Genomic DNA, 16519 nt, shown 5'->3' with positions numbered 1-16519 from the left:
GACAGCATTAGCATTCCCCTTAGCAACTTTTTGCAAACAGCTTAAAGTTATGTTATGTAACTGAGCTCAAAAGCTTGATTGTTTACCAAAACCTTGAAGTGGAACAGGTCAGTAAGTTTAGAGAATAATCACTTTGTTGAAATGCCTCTGTTTCCTCTGCATGTGATCAGATCCTTCAAGAGCTGGACTACGGTCCGTCGGTGGACTGGTGGGCTCTGGGGGTGCTGATGTACGAGATGATGGCGGGACAGCCGCCGTTTGAGGCCGATAACGAAGACGACCTGTTCGAGTCTATCTTGCATGACGATGTCCTCTACCCGGTGTGGCTCAGCAAGGAGGTCGTGTCCATTCTGAGAGCGGTCAGTAGGAGTCGCTGCTCTTGTTCAGTGGCATTCGTGTTTCAAAGACGCAGAGGTCTTGAATCTTCTTATAGAGCCAGCATTATGTATTTTACTTTTGCCCCTTTTCCACCGGCTCTACTTCAACAACCCGGCTCGGCTTTGCCCGGTGTTATGCCCAGAAAAGCCCGCCTGCCCAAATTTGCATCCCCTGTCGTGGGAGCGCGCATCGCTCTAGGCTCTCGCATATTGACGAGGAAACGGATAAAAATATGACCGAAGAGGAAATTTTAAAGATATTTGTAACATTATCACGTTTCCTAACCATGTAATCCCTAATACGGTGGGTTTTATTTCGCAAATTATTTGAAATAAATACGGTTTTTACACTTTTATTGACACAATGAGTCGAACTTTTTTTCAGTCCGTGTCTGTTGTAAACGTTCTCCGCAAATGGTTTGAAATTCTCTGCTTTGTCTTTTGATATCATAATAGCTCAAAAGCATTGCAACAGAGAACCATTATGTAGAACATTTTATATCATGCTTCACTTCTAGTCTGTTAATGTAGGAGGAAATGCAACTTAATTTATGAGCCTGAAAATATTTGCATCCGTCTTGTTGATATGAAACTTATAGCATTAGCTCAGAGAACAAGTGTCACCACTTACAGCACCGGTGTTAACACTATCAAATGAACGCTCTCTATCGTGGTATCACCCGTGGGTTCATTTTTCAGAGGGATACACAGTGAGAGATTGTAGCTACCAGTAACAGGAGAGGAGCTGTGCCAAGAAGCTAACAGAAGCTAACAAACACTGAATAGAAGAAGAGCTGCCATCAATACAGTTGCAGCCAATAATAATAATAATAATGATAAAGAAATAATAAAACACTATTAATGAGAATGCATGGAATCCATTATCACTGATAATAAACAGACATTCTATTGGGTGTAGAACAATAGGTGCCTGCCATGCAATGCATGGAGGCAGTGATTGACTTCACTGCTCTCCCTATGCATTGCTATGGGCAGGCCCCAAATATCCAGACATTCTATTGGGTGAAGAACAATAGGTGCCTGCCATGCAATGCATGGAGGCAGTGACTGACTTGCTTTGCAAGTCAGTCACTGCTCTCCCTATGCATTGCTATGGCAGGCCCCAATGAAAAGCTGAAAATTTCTGAGAATAATCTAAAAATTTTTTTCTAGATTATTTGGCAAAAATTTACTCTTTATATTTTTGTTTTATGTAGATTAATATTTAATACGCCATGGTAAAGGCCTCAGTTCTCTGGCATGGTGAGGAAGGGGGAAAGATGACCAAACTGAGACAGAGGGAAAATAGGAATAAACGTGAAACTGAAAGACCAAAGAAACTTAAGTAACAGTAATCTGAGGAACCTGATGAACCAAGCAGGAAAACAGAGGAATGAAGACCAGAGTTAAATGAATAAACAGGAAAAGATCAAAACAGGAAAGACAGATGAAACTGAAGTTAAACCATCTAAAGATAAAGTTTATTTTACTTTCGTGACTGATACAAACTGTTTAATGAACTTCTGTCTTTTCCATGATATAAACGGCCGGGCTCTGACACTTACTGCAAATGAATGTCATACTGTGATCCTGTGGAAATGATTGCTTAGATTTTTATTTACAGCTAATGTTCCATTTGGTAGATGTTGGCGTCTATTTTGGGGACTTTAGGTGACCGTCAGTTTTCCAAGCTATTAGCTGTAATCAGGTGGAGCAAACAGAAGAGGCCTGATGTCCTCAACACATCCACAAACACGTGAACATACAGTACCCACAAATTAAGTGTTAGAAGCACAAACAAAACTACAAAACTAAAAGTTGCCCCTCTTTAATAAACATCACGCTTTTATCTCCTAACCTAATCTTCAGATGATGACTGAAAATCAACATTGCTAATTATTTTCTTAAAATGCAGCAGCTCAAACCGGGCAGAATTGACTCGCTCAGCAGAAATGATATGTAGGCTACTTTAAAATGAGCCAGTAGTTGTAGGTTCTGCTTTGTCTTTTCATAATAATAATAATAATAATAATAATAATAATAATAATGCTTTATTTTAATAGCTCTTTAAACAAATGCAACAAAGTGTTTCAGACTTTGCAAAAATTCAGTAAGATTAGTAAGAACATCATAAATGACACAAGAAACACAAAACGTATACCAAAGGAATTAAAATACATAATGTAAGGCAAAATTAAATAATACAAATACTAGAGAAATTCAAATATTAAATCCTTATTATTATTTATTTTCATGAAATTAAACCGGCCTGCAGAGTGGCATAGCTGGCAGCAAGAAGGTGCTGGGTTTGAATCCCATCACTGAGTCAGCATGTTCTCCTTGCGCAGGCACTAGGTTCTCTGACCTGTTGTCCCTTGGAGACGGGCACTAGTCCCCAGCACCAGCCCTCTGGAACTGCCCCCCTTGGCATTGGCCCCTAAGACAAACAGTATTCCTTAAATTGTTGCCCCCCCAAAAAATTTTTCATGTTTATTTAATGTCAGCTTTTGATTGGTCAGGATGACAAATTTTGTTGGACATTAAATCCTCCCCATAATTACTGCAATAAATAATAATATAATTGTTTTGAGACCATTTTCCAGTAATATACAGATAATGAAAAAAAAATTAAAAATTAAATCCAAGTTTGCTCTCTCATAGACCAGTAAACAACATTTTTTACTGAAGGCATCACACTGGAACTGGAATATATTTTAAATAGAGATGTGACGATCAGGTTTTTTCCTGCCGATTCCAATTCCGATCACCCAGGGCCGATCATGGCCGATCACCGATACCGATCACATAATTATTATTTTTTAATCATAAGCACTACTGGTTACATTATGTGGAAAAAGGAACCATGAATTCACCTTAATTTAGACAAAAACTTGTTTTTAATAACTTTTTCCAAGAAAAAAACAAAACTAAATTGGCATTGGGCAAATTGTACTGCTATAGGTAATACTGTAGCAGTACAATTTAGGTATACTTTAACAGACTGAAAACATATGAAGGCTCTGAAGAGGCCAAGCAATGTAAAAAGTCAAAATAAAACCTCTCAACATTGCCAAAAAATTCAAGTATAACATTCAAAGGCAAACACAGGATCCATTACAATAAACAATCCTGAGTTACTGAATGAAAACTTCCTGATAGCATGGTGGCTAGCTGATTACTGCTAGTTCCAGGTGGCTGTTTCTGACTGAGCAGAGTAATTATGCAGAACAGGGAGGAGGCAGAGGAGATTATTTTTTCAGAGATTATCTGTCTCATGTTAGGATAGAGAAAGTTTTAATACGTATGTAAAATGTATTTTTTTAAGTTAGATGCTGCAGCTTTAAGCAAAGGTTCGATGTGAGAGTCACTACCAGGTGGAGCAGAAGAGGCGCTGGTCTGTGAAATAGACAGAGGCGCTCGAAAATAGAGCACCTCAGCTACCTGTAGCGCGTAACAGCTACAGGTAGCTGCTAGCAGCGGTTCAACAGCGAGAGCAGAACCAGCGTCTTATATCGCAGCTCGATGATTTAAATAATTTTGCGGATTATTTGTTTAGCTTTCTGACCATCATGCTAATCTGGGTGAGTGTTTGTAGCTGTGCGCTGCTTCACCTGCTATCTCGCTTCATATGTCTTTTTTTTTACTTCAGTGAACCTCGATATAGCCAAACTCCGTCAAGTATGGCACTGTTTTTATGCCATATTAGATTCGTCGTGTTGATGCATTTTGACCTGCTTCACCCCCGAGCCAGAGGTAATTTTCGCGCCGCAACACGCAAACTTCCCCATTCACTCAGTGCGTTATAGTTCCACATGACATCGTTTAGGATTTGTTGCTGGGCGTTTGTGCAGTATGATGGAAAGAGGAGACCAGCTGCACATGCAGGCTGCGAAATGAGATGCAGGTGATCAGTTTGTGTGATCGGCAACAAGAGACCGTGATCGGCGATCACCGATCATACACTTTTTCACGGGAATCGGCCGTGAAAAAGAGGTGTGCCGATCGATCGGCACACCTCTAATTTTAAATATCTAAAACAAACCACAACCACCAAAAACAATTTAAGAAATAAATAAATAAATAAAAAAATGGAAATAAAAACCACACATGATTGAAACAATTGATAAAAAGAATTATGAAAACAAAATGCAGTTGAAAAAAAATGGTTGAGCTCCTTTTAATTTCTACATAGGTTGCAGTTTGTGCCGATGCCACAAGATGTTACTAAACCTCCCATGCTGCTCCTTTAAACTAATGATCCTCTGTCTCCTTGTGTTTGTCAGTTCATGACGAAGAGTCCGAACAAGCGTCTGGGCTGCGTGGCAGCGCAAGGCTGTGAGGATGCCATCAAGCTCCATCCGTTCTTCAGAGAAATTGACTGGATGTTGCTGGACCAGAGGAAGATCAAGCCGCCGTTTAAACCTCGTATTGTGAGTTCAGTCTGGGAGATTGTGTGCTAATGCTTAAGAAATAAAGTTCTTGTTTGTTTTCTAACTTGGTTAAAAACCACTGACACGGCTGCAGGAGTCCCACAAGTACAAAGGCTGAAATCTGACCAAGCAGCACCTTATCTGATGTTCTGCTTCTTACAGAAAACCAAAAGGGACGTCAATAACTTTGACCAGGACTTTACACGTGAAGAACCTGTCCTGACGCCCGTGGATGACAGCATCATCAAGCAGATCAACCAAGATGAGTTCAAAGGATTCTCGTACTTCGGAGATGAAACATCTTAGATTGCCGACATGTTTTATCTCAACTATCCCAGGAATTATACTAGACCATCGTGTCTTCATTACGGATCCTGTGCTTTTGTTTGTCCATTTATACATATGAACTATAACTGTATGCTTCAGCAGCATGAGGCAGGGGTGTGCATGCATCTCCAGAAAGACGCTCATTCCTTCACACAATCTGACGTGTCCTGTATCTGCCTGTAAAGAATGTTTGTTTGTTTTTTCTCTTGTCTGAATGGCAAAGACATGAATGACTAATTTCATTTAAAGCAAAAAAAAAAAAAAAAGATCTTTATTCCCTGAAAAATGAAGCGCGGGAAGGCAGAGAAGTTGATGTCTTACTTTCAGTCAAAGCAAGAAAGGAAATGTTAGGAAGAGGCACCAAGTCCTCAACATTTGCATTGCTAAGCTTTAATTTTTACTTAGCAAGGCTCTATTTGAAGCAAAGAATGGAGAGAAAGCAGAAACTGATGACGGTGTATTAGGGCCATCATATATATATAAAAAAAATTGTAACTGTCCAACAATAAATTCAGAAATTATTAGATTAATCTCAGAAATTTTCTAGAAAAAACTTGGACATTTCTGAGTTTTAAAATTTTCTTAGAGTCTAAAATATAAAATTTTTGACTCCTCAAACTCAGAAATTTCAAATGATTTCTGAATTTTTTGTAGGAAATTTCATTGTGTTTTTGTTCCAACCTTACAATTTTTGTTTTTTCTACAATGCGTTATCGTAGGAAACTGATGGTCCAGCTCTTAGTAAGCCCTAAATGGTACGTTAGTTTCTTGCTAACTGAGCCTGACGTAGCGTGACACTGGGAGCGTCAGTTGCTGAGTGAAGCCCTTTCAGACAATGATGTTGGTTAGGGAGCCACTGTCTGTGCTACCAAAGACAATTTTAGTGAGATCTGCCTTCATGTATAGGCTTTCAGTTCTTTAAAGGTGCTTGTGCTTCCAGGCGAAGTGCCAACACACTTTATTTGAAGCAAAGAATGGAAAGAAAGCAGAAAATTATGACGGCATATTAAGGAATGGCAACTCAAATGGGAAAGCAAACCTTCATGGGCTGTTTGGTTTAAAACTAGGTAAAAAAAAAAGTTTCTCAACTTTTATTTTTCTGTAAATAATAATAATGATTAGAATTGTCAGACTCCTCCACTCTGACTGTCTTCACCAACACGTTTACCTGAATCCAGTTATGTTGCACTTAAGAGTTACCACTTGGACTTTTTCAAGTTTTTCAGATTACAACCATAAACTTTGACATTTTTAATGACATTTTATGTGAAAATGTTTCTCTTTTTTTCACATAATAGAACCACATGGTAGTGCATAACTGTAAAGTGGAAGATAAATAAAATATGGATTTCCAATATTTCGATAATCAGTTCAAACCCATTATTTGTACATCGAGCTCTAAAAGAAACCCAGAGTCTTCGTTTGGAAGACATCAAAACATGCCATATTTTCTCAATTAAATTTAGGTCTGGACTTTGACTGGACCATTCTGAGACATAAATATCAAACTAAAGGGATCTGAATGCAAATAGATGCCACTCATTTCCAAGTTTTGTGCACTATTCTGTGTTAGTTTCTTCCAAAACAAAATCTACTTAAATTCAATCAAGTTTGTGGTTTTCAGCTAAGAAAATATGGAAAAAGTTTTACTGGGACTCAGACATCTAGTTATATTAAAAATAGAAACAATCTGGTCTGTATGACATTGCAAATAAACCTTGAGGCATATTTGTACCATAAGAAATACCCTTTTCTCTAACCAGGATTTGAAACTGTCAGGTTTTCATTTGAAAGAAGAAAATCTAAGCATTTCCACACCATTGATTCTACAGTGTTTACACATTGAAGGTGGTTTACGATAATTATCACATTCCTTTATATAAAAATCTGGCTTTATTCATTGAAAAAATATTCCTGCACTGTCACATGGACATGTATAAAAAAAAAAGTCACCTTGCTTGTGAAGGTGATGGTGAGGTGAATAGTCCAACAACGTTTTAAAATACAGTGAACGCCACTCCACATATTCACGGAAAATTTGCCTATACATGGATTTTTTTTTCCACAAAAATCTAAAATAATCAAAAGAAAAGTCAGCTGAAATACCCATGCCCTGTGCTACTTAACATGCTATTGACTATCATTAGCAAAACAGACAATCAGGAAGCAGCAAACATGTTCATTGACTCTGATTGGCTGTACCCTCGGCAGAGATGTAAAATATTGAGGAACCAACTTTATGAAATGTCTCTGGAATCTTCACCTCACCAGGGCTTTGTCCCTCTCAGTGCTTCTTGGCAGGAGGCAAAAGTTTGAGCAAGAAGCTTCTGGATCTCTTATCAGGGTGATAACAACCTACAGGGCTGGTTGTTAAGCCAGAAAACCAAAAGAATATTTGCTAAGTGTGTTGGTCATCCAGGCTTCAGGTCAGCAGCTTGATGGTCACTATTTGTTTCCGTAACACCTTTTGTTTGAGCAGCGGCTGCAGCGGCTGCTTGACATGTTGGATGTATTGGACATATTGGACATATTGTATTGTTCCTCAGCAGTCCGCACTCAGAGTCCAGGCGGGTTCATGTGACTGATGAACACGTGAAACTGAATGTATTTGCTCTGCATTGTGTGTTTACATTATGCAGAGAGCTGTTGTCATTTAAGTTTTATTTAAAGCATCTTTATGATCTTTATGTTTTCATCACTGTCTGTAAAGTTTGTGTGATAAATTTCGGTGACACTCCCATCTTCAGAGACTCGTCACTCCCACCTTTGAAGTTCAGAGGCTCTGCTTTATGTTGCAGGTCAGAAAAGGTCTGAGAAAACGCCATGTGCAATACTCAATGAGAGACTTGTTTCCTTTAGGTAAATGTACTCTGTCACTCCCAGGCCTTCCTTTCATCCCTGGCACAGATTCACTTTCAGTTCTCAGTCAAGCAAATGAGTGAGGAAGACTCCATATATTTCAATGTCCAAGTTTTTTGCATATATCATGTTTTCTCCAGCAGTTCCTACTCTCTTGGAACTGAATCTTTGGACGATTTGGACCGCCACTACTGCTAGAATTTAAGCATAAAAATATTGCAGTTCACTCACATTTAACATTGTGTGACTGATTACCATGGATCTAAATTGATCCAGAAGAGAGTGCTCCACCTACAATAGCAACACCACTAGTGTGTAACATCCAAACTATTCCCTAGAAGTTTTTAGATAGATGTTTGCTTAGATTGAAATTCCAGGTTTGAGCAGAGAGGTAGGAAGGTTTGGGGGGAACCATGTGGGCCGGCTTGGCTTCACTCTGGTGTGTTGAGCTTCTTCTCCAATGACAAGTCTCACTCTCTGCAGTTAATATCTTGTTCCGTTCTGGCCCAGTCGGGTGTGTCTCTATTGCTGATGATATTTTATTTTTCGCTTGTACCAATGGGAGGCCAGATTCTCTGACATCTTTTTGACATTTGTTCGTTGCCCTGAGCAGTTGACAGTAAATGGGCTCTTCCAACACAACTAATGAAAAGGTTTGGATCTGAAGGTTTGACCATGAAACTATGAATATTATGGTCTTGTCATAGTTTGAAGACGGTGGTTGAGATGTTGTTGACTTAACTCCATCAAGAAATTCAGTCTGCTTCCAATCAAATCGCTTGGCTAGATCTGTTTTGTACTACTAATAAGGTGGTTTTTAAAAAACAGAAAAACAGAATCTTCAAATGGAGATGAATCTGGTCGGGCTGACGGGAAGAACCGGTTAAAGCCTCAGCTGTGGAGAAGGAGCTTTATAGTCATAGAAAGGCCAGAATAAAGGAGAATCACTGGTCTGTGGAAAGCACTACCTTTACTGTGCCTACTTTATTTAATTTCTTTCCATAAAACCACAAAATTTATTGTACTTTGTTGGTGATTTTATGTCGTCCATCATATGCTAGTGGAAATGTTGCAGGTTGGATGTGGTCAACGGTTGGAGGAACCAACAAGAAGTTGCTTTGTGGGTGGGGTTTCTTAGCTACTCTGCACACTGACAAACTGAAATTTAGGCCCCCTTCCTCTTTGGAAATGGCTCATATTCAAACTGGATGAAGAGTGTCTCTACATGCCACTGTTTAGATTTTCCTACAACTTCTTAACTAAATTTAGCTCTGGGCTTTGACTGGGCCTTTCAAAGCACAAAACCTGCTTTAATTTGAACTAACCCAGTGGAGTTCTGGCTGTATGATTCAGGTCGTTCTTCTGCTGGAAGGTAAACCTTCCTCCTCAGGATGACACCATAATACTGCAACCACCATGTTTCACACTGATGATGGTGTGTTAAGTTAAATGTGGACTGTTAGTCTTAAACTATTATTGGCATCTGGTGTGAGACCTTGAGCTTCAGTTTTACTCTAAATGAATTAGACGCAACACTCTATTAACCGATCTCATAAAGTACCAATAAATGACTTTGAATGTAATGTTGTAGATGAACTGCGATAAATGTGAAAAATGATAATCACTTTTGCAAAGCACAGTAAAACAGATCACTTATTAAAAGCTTATGAAATCACTGTGAAAACGCATTGAGATTATGTAATTTTGTAGCAAATTTGGTTACTGGATCCACAGCTGACCAACCAGAAAATAGCAACCTTTAAAGTGACAGGGGTTAAAACAGGCCATTTTAGAGAGAATAGTAATAGCAGTGCAACAATTTGCAATGTAAAAAATATAAAGTACTTTTAAATGACGCTTATAAAAAATAATAGAATTATTTGAAGAAGCAAGATGTGGACTCTCACTGAGTACTTTTAGTGTTCCAACACTGGGCTTGCTTGATGGATTTCCCCGTCACTCAATCTCTAAAAAACTGCATTTATGTCAACATGTGAACATACAGTCATATGAAAAAGTTTGGGCACTGTTACAACCCCACCCTAAAATCCTTAAAGTAAATTGTGGCACTGGGCTTTAACATAAAACAAAAAAGTAATCCGAACAGTTGATGAGTAACAAAAATATAATTTATTATACAAGTCTGCTAAAACAAGTACAGGAGAGAAAAAAAAAAACACAGGGGAGCTTTAAGCTTCAGGGTCTCCAAGGCCAAAAATAATAAACAAAACACCCCCTTACAACTATAAAATAAAACAACCACTTTCTAAAGAGAACTAAAAGAAAATACAAAACCTAAACTCCCTTACTAACCAAAAACAGGAGAAAACAGGTTACAACAAAAATGGCAGAGAACCCCTACCAGCTTCCACCTTCTTGGATAAGTTACAGAGTTGCTCACAGCAAACTTAAGTCGGTCCACACACACAAAAAGCTCTCAAGCAGTGTCACAGCTCATGGCCCAGGTCAAACAAAAGGGGAGAGAGAGAGATCTGGCATCTATCTCCAGCTTGCTGCTTATATATAGCGGCTGACGAGCCCCAACACACTTCACCTGCAGCAATCAGGCAGAGCTGAAACAAAAAACACAGAGCTCTCTCAAAAAAGAGAGCCCCTAGAGGTCAGTGACCGTAACAGGCACCCCGAATAATCTTAATTATTTTTATCTCTAAATATTTCAATGTTTGCAACAGCTATTTCAGTTTGATATATCTAATAACTGATATACACAGTAATATTTCAGTATTGAAATGAGGTTTATTGGACTAACAGAAAATGTGCAGCATCCATTAAAACAAAATTTGACAGGTGCAAAACTATGGGCACCTCAACAAAAAAGTGACATTAATATTTAGTAGGTCCTCCTTTTTTCAAAAATAACAGCCTCTAGTCGCTTCCTGCAGCTTTTAATGAGTTCCTGGATCCTGGATGAAGGTATTTTTGACCATTCCTCTTTGAAAAACAATTCCAGTTCAGTTAAGTTTGATGGTCGCCGGTCATGGACAGCCCACTTCAAATCATCCCACAGATGTTCAATGATATTCAGGTCTGGGGACTGGGATGGCCATTCCAGAACATTGTAATTGTTCTTCTGGATGAATGCCTGAGTAGATTTGGAGCGGTGTTTTGGATCATTGTCTTGCTGAAATATCCATCCCCGGCGTAACTTCAACTTCTTAACAGATTCTTGAATATTATTCTCAAGAATCTGTTGATATTGAGTGGAATCCATGCGACCTTCAACTTTAACAAGACTCCCAGTGCCGGCACTGGCCACACAGCCCCCAAAGCATGATGGAAACTCCACCAAATTTTACAGTGGGTAGCAAGTGTTTTTCTTGGAATGCTGTGTTTTTTTTGCTGCCAGGCATAACACCTTTTTTTATGACCAAACAACTCAATCTTTGTTTCATCAGTCCACAGGACCTTATTCCAAAATGAAGCTGGCTCGTCCAAATGTGCTTTTGCATACCTCAAACAGCTCTGTTTGTGGCATGCTTGCAGAAACGACTACTTTCGCATCACTCTCCCATACAGCTCCTCCTTGTACAAAATGCGCTGAATCGTTGAATGATGCACAGTGACACCATCTGCAGCAAGATGATGCTGCAGGTCTTTGGAGGTAGTCTGTGGGTTGTTCTTGACTGTTCTCACCATTCTTCTTCTCTGCCTCTCTCATATTTTTCTTGGCCTACCACTTCTGGGCTTAACAAGAACTGTCCCTGTGGTCTTCCATTTCCTTACTATGCTCCTCACAGTGGAAACTGACAGCTGAAATCTCAGATAACTTTTTGTACCTTTCCCCTAAACAACTATGTTGAACAATCTCATTTGAGAGCTGTTTTGAGGTACCCATGACACCACTCTTCAGAGGAGATTCAAATAGGAGAACAACTTGCATTTGGCCACATTAAATACCTTTTCTCATGATTGGCTACACCTGGCTATGAAGTTCAAAGCTTATTGAGGTTACCAAACCAATTTTGTGTTTTAGTAAGTTAGTGAAAAGTAGTTAAGGGTATTAAAATCAATAAAATGATTTGAATACCCTTAACTTAAATTTTTGCACCCGTCAAATTTTGTTTTAATGTATATTGCACATTTTCTGTTAGTCCAATGAACCTAATTTCAATACTGAAATATTACTGTGTCCATCAGTTATTAAATATATCAGACTGAAGTAGCTGTTGCAAACACCCAAATATTTAGAAATAAAAATAATTAAGATTAATAGGGGTGCCCAAACTTTTTCATATGATTGTAATATTACAGTTTGGGAAACTTGGCATGCCGTAATGCTGTAACTACGTACTAGCAACATGTAGCAGTAAACATGAATCTCACTGTAGCAGTGGAATGTGGAGCAAATGTTTGATTCCAACTTTAGACTTTGAACTCCACAGAAAGCCAAGCAGACAGAACAGTCAGGTTTCTTCTGTTCATCATTTTCAGCTTCTTCTCTTCCTCCTCTTTTTATGTCTCCATCTGCAGCTTTGTTTAGTTGAAAATCTTTAAATGTCAAGTTGTTTGTCCCACTACGCCCCCCAAAAAAGAACACTATGTCCCAGAAGTCCTCAATTGCCATTTGCCGTTTCCAACAAAAACATCCTTGAGCTTAACGTTCACTGATCTTTTTCACATCAGTAACAAGTAGAGATGTGCCGATCAGGCTTTTTTCTGCCGATGCCGATGCCGATGCCGATACCGATACCGATGACCCATGAGGGCCTGTAAGGTAGTTTAGGCTCAAGGATCAGAGGTGAGCAGAAAATCAGGACCAGCCACCGCTTCAGTTTCTTCCAATTACTTTTTTTATTCAGTCTTTGCTCAGACTTCCCCCAGCATCCAAAAGCTCACTGTTTTTATACACAACTGGCACCACACCTGTGCTTGATTGGACACAGCCACCAAGGAACAGGTCAAAAACATTTACACAAAGAAACACAAAAAACTACAAATCATTTACAAACTCCTACATAATAAAGTTATCTGCAAAATAAATTAAATACAAGATAACTCAAAAGGTTATTTTTAAAAGGAAAAACAAACAAACAATACACTAAAGAAAAACCCTCTAATTGGTAGAACCCAATAAGGTAATCACTGACATCATCCAGCCATTTAACCAGGAAGTACTGGGCCGGCCTCTCCCATACTCCTGCAGATCTACAAGGACAAATGATGGTGAGTACAAAGAAAAGTAAATACACCTTGAAACAACTTCAACCCATAATCCAGAAATAATAACTTTAACCTAAACAGATAGATCTTGCAACATAATGCCAACACAAACAAACCCGGGATAGTAAGTGAAGCAAAATGGCAATGTTTGAATTAATTATTATAACCAAATATAAAAATAAGTGAATGAGAAAGAATAAGGGACAAGTGGTGAACACAAACTGAACCACTTTGTCACAGGGCCGATCACCGATATCATAAACACTACCGGTTACATTATGTGGAAAAAGGAGCCATGAATTCATCTTAATTTAGACAAAAACTTGTTTTTAATCACTTTTTCCAAGAAGAAAACTAAACAAAACAGGCATTGTGCAAATTGTACTGCTATAGGTAATACTATCTTTAACAGACTGATAACACTTTAGCTCTGAAGAGGCTAAATAATGCAAAGAGCCAAAATAAAACCTCTCAACATTGGCAAAAAAATTCAAGTATAAAACTTAACATTCAAAGGCAAATACAGGTTCCATTACAATAAACAATCCAGAGTTACTGAATAAAAACTTCCTGATAGCATGGTGGCTAGCTGATTACTGCTAGTTCTGAGTGGTTGTTTCTGACTGAGCAGAGTAATTATGCAGAGCAGGGAGGAGATCAATTATTTTTTTAGAGATTATCTGTCTCATGTTAGGACAGTTTTAATACGTATGTAAAATTTATTTTTTTAGGTTGGATGCTGCAGCTTTAAACAGAGGTTTGGTGTGAGAGTCACTACCAGATGGTGCTTCAATTTTCCGCAGCAACACGCAAACTTCCCCATTCACTCAGTGCGTTATAGTTCCACATCGCTTAGGATTTGTTGCTGCGCGCTTGCGCAGTGTGAAGGAAAGAGGAGACCAGCTGGACAGGCAGTCTGCGAAATGAGAAGCAGGTGATCGGTTTGTGTGATCGGCAACAATAGGCAATGATCACCTATCATACACTTTTTCACGAAAATCGGCCGATTATGATCGGTGGCCAATCGATCGGCACACCTCTAGTAACAAGTAATGAAAACTGAACTAAGTGCTAAAATCACTCTTCTATACAGATTGTTTGTATTTGCATATATTTAGTTTTTTTGTGGTTCCTGTATTTGTGAAGATTTGTCAGTGCATTCTGTAATCAAACCTGTGGTGTTATTTTGTTGTTTTCATGCCTGTCATGTGAGTTTATGCTTATTTTTTTTATTTTATTTTCTTGGTTGTGCTTTGGTCATGAAAGATGTACTGTATTTTCAAAGGATATGAAGGTGTATTTTAACTTTTGAAAGGAATTAAATATGATGTCTGAAAGAAACATCTCTGTTCTTTATTGATTGTATTGATACTTAAATTAGGCTATTACTGAAAAACAGTTAAAGACAGCTATTATCTTGCAGCTTAAGTTATCTTGTTAATCAGAACAACTGTCAGAAGTAGTTTATCTCATTCTTTGTTTCTGAAAAATGTAGTTGGACTGGCTTGTCGTGATAGCTTAACAGCCGGGGCTGAGGCAGTCTGGCCTGATTACTTCAGCTTAGCTCTGACCTAATCAAAATAAATTCTTCTGAAGACAAAGCTTAACTAACTACTTGGAGCGTAGTAACAAGTAAACACACCCCAGAGTTTACCCCAGTGTATTATAAGCCTGGTGGCCGCCATGCTTTTCTAGCCCGTCCCCTCCCTCCTCCTCCACCAGGCTAAGCATTGCTTGTTCATGTTTTTAGGAAAATAATAATAATAATAATAATAAAATGTTTTTTTTCTTTTTTTAAAGGCGGATTTAACTAGTGAAATGCTTTGAGCATTTCACTAGTGAAGCTGATTTATTCCTAAAAGAGAGGTTTATAATAGGTTTATAGTTTATGCATTTAAAGCTGGTGTTCTGACTATCAGTGGAACCTCGTCAGATTTTCCCAGCACAGCAGATAGCTAAGTCTAGCTGTCAGTGCTACGTGTCCAAAACTCCTACCGTCATGTTTACAAACAGAAAATTACAGCGGGTTGTGTCAATGTTAAATATATTGGATAACATTTGAGTGAACTTAAGTGGAAGCTTAGGAGTTATGCTTAGCTTAGCATTGAAACAATTTATATACATTTAAAATGAAAAGTTATAGATGTATGCACTAATCCTTTCATTAGAATATCCTACCTGTTTTTATTGGAATTAAATTAAACATAGACAAATACAGATACAAATACAGATCACCGCACCTCTTTTTTGCGCATGTTAATATGTTGTATGACAGACTATTAAATGCAGCGCAGTCACAATGTGTCCACCAAATTGCGCAGATCACTGTGCACCTGAAATGATAGGATATGATTCATGTACACTAATATTACACCGCTATTACTCAGCTTCAATCTCACATAGTATCGCTGCCATCATCTATTTAGCAAAGTTTAGTAATAAAGAGTGTTATTAAACTAAAATATTTTAAAGTACAGGCACAGAAACGCCCACAAAACAACGTATTTTGTCCTGATTAACGGCGACATTGCAGACAGCAAACTAAAGCTTATAAATACCATAGTTTGCGATGAAATAAAACACATGAAACGAAACTTCCACATGTGACCTTGAGTACCGCTCTAAACCCTCTTTTTACCAGATCACACAGATAAGTTTGTAAACATGGACAGAGGCACTACTGCAGATTACAAACAGTTTATTGAATTCACAAAGTTGAGCAAAAATAAATAGTCACTTTATTTTATTTACCAAATGACCACTCTAAAAGTGGGAGTCTATGCTGGTCCTGAGATCCTTAAAGCTGAAAAATATTTAAAACCCGATTAAATAAAATTAGACTGTTTGGGGGAGGAATAATAAAGAAAACACAAATACAACTAAATGCACCCAAGTGTTCCCCAACAAAAGCACACTCACAACAATTCCTGGTGTATACAAAGAAAAAGAAAAAAAACTCCCCTTCCACTAGTCTCAATCTAAATAAAACAGCCTAGGACCCAGGGACAGCATAGGTCCCAGTTTAAAACAAGCCAGGAGGCTACAATAGAAACTCCTTTTCCCTAAACAAAAGCAAAACAAGAAAAGTTTTTTTAAAGCAACAATAACCATCTAAAGTAACAAAAGTAAAACAAAGAAATGAAATTGAAACAAATCAAAAACTGAAACAGTAGGAGGCCAACCTACACACAAAAGAAATCAGGTTAGACAAGAACATTAAGCAACCAGAAAAATATGAAACGGTTCTTACCTTCTCTAAAGTGAAACCAGTAAATGGCGCTCAACGTCACTAAGTGCGTTTCCTATAACCATAAATGGCAGAATCAGACATAAATTCTAAACCCA

The 16519-nt window shown here is 38.2% G+C and overlaps 1 protein-coding gene across 7 annotated transcripts in view; it reads left to right on the top strand.

Annotated features, from left to right (window-relative positions):
* LOC103476621 (protein kinase C epsilon type-like) overlaps nt 1-14515 on the top strand; it is a 233349-nt gene extending 218834 nt beyond the window's left edge. For 5 of the 7 annotated variants that reach the window (XM_081616076.1, XM_081616075.1, XM_081616074.1 and 2 more), the window contains 3 exons: nt 171-359; nt 4661-4807; nt 4970-14515. In XM_081616076.1, coding sequence (XP_081472202.1) covers nt 171-359; nt 4661-4807; nt 4970-5113 — 480 coding nt within the window. In that variant the 3' untranslated portion in view covers nt 5114-14515. The remainder of the gene's footprint in view (nt 1-170; nt 360-4660; nt 4808-4969) is intronic. The other 2 variants (XR_014091048.1, XM_008429092.3) reach the window with 2 other exon arrangements.
* The last annotated feature ends 2004 nt before the right edge of the window (nt 14516-16519 follow it).

This window comes from Poecilia reticulata, chromosome 15 (assembly GCF_904066995.2).
Source record: "Poecilia reticulata chromosome 15, P_reticulata-male-v2, whole genome shotgun sequence".
NCBI lineage: Eukaryota > Metazoa > Chordata > Actinopteri > Cyprinodontiformes > Poeciliidae > Poecilia > Poecilia reticulata.
Note: the sequence above shows the minus strand (reverse complement) of the source record. Positions and strands in the feature narration are given on the sequence as shown.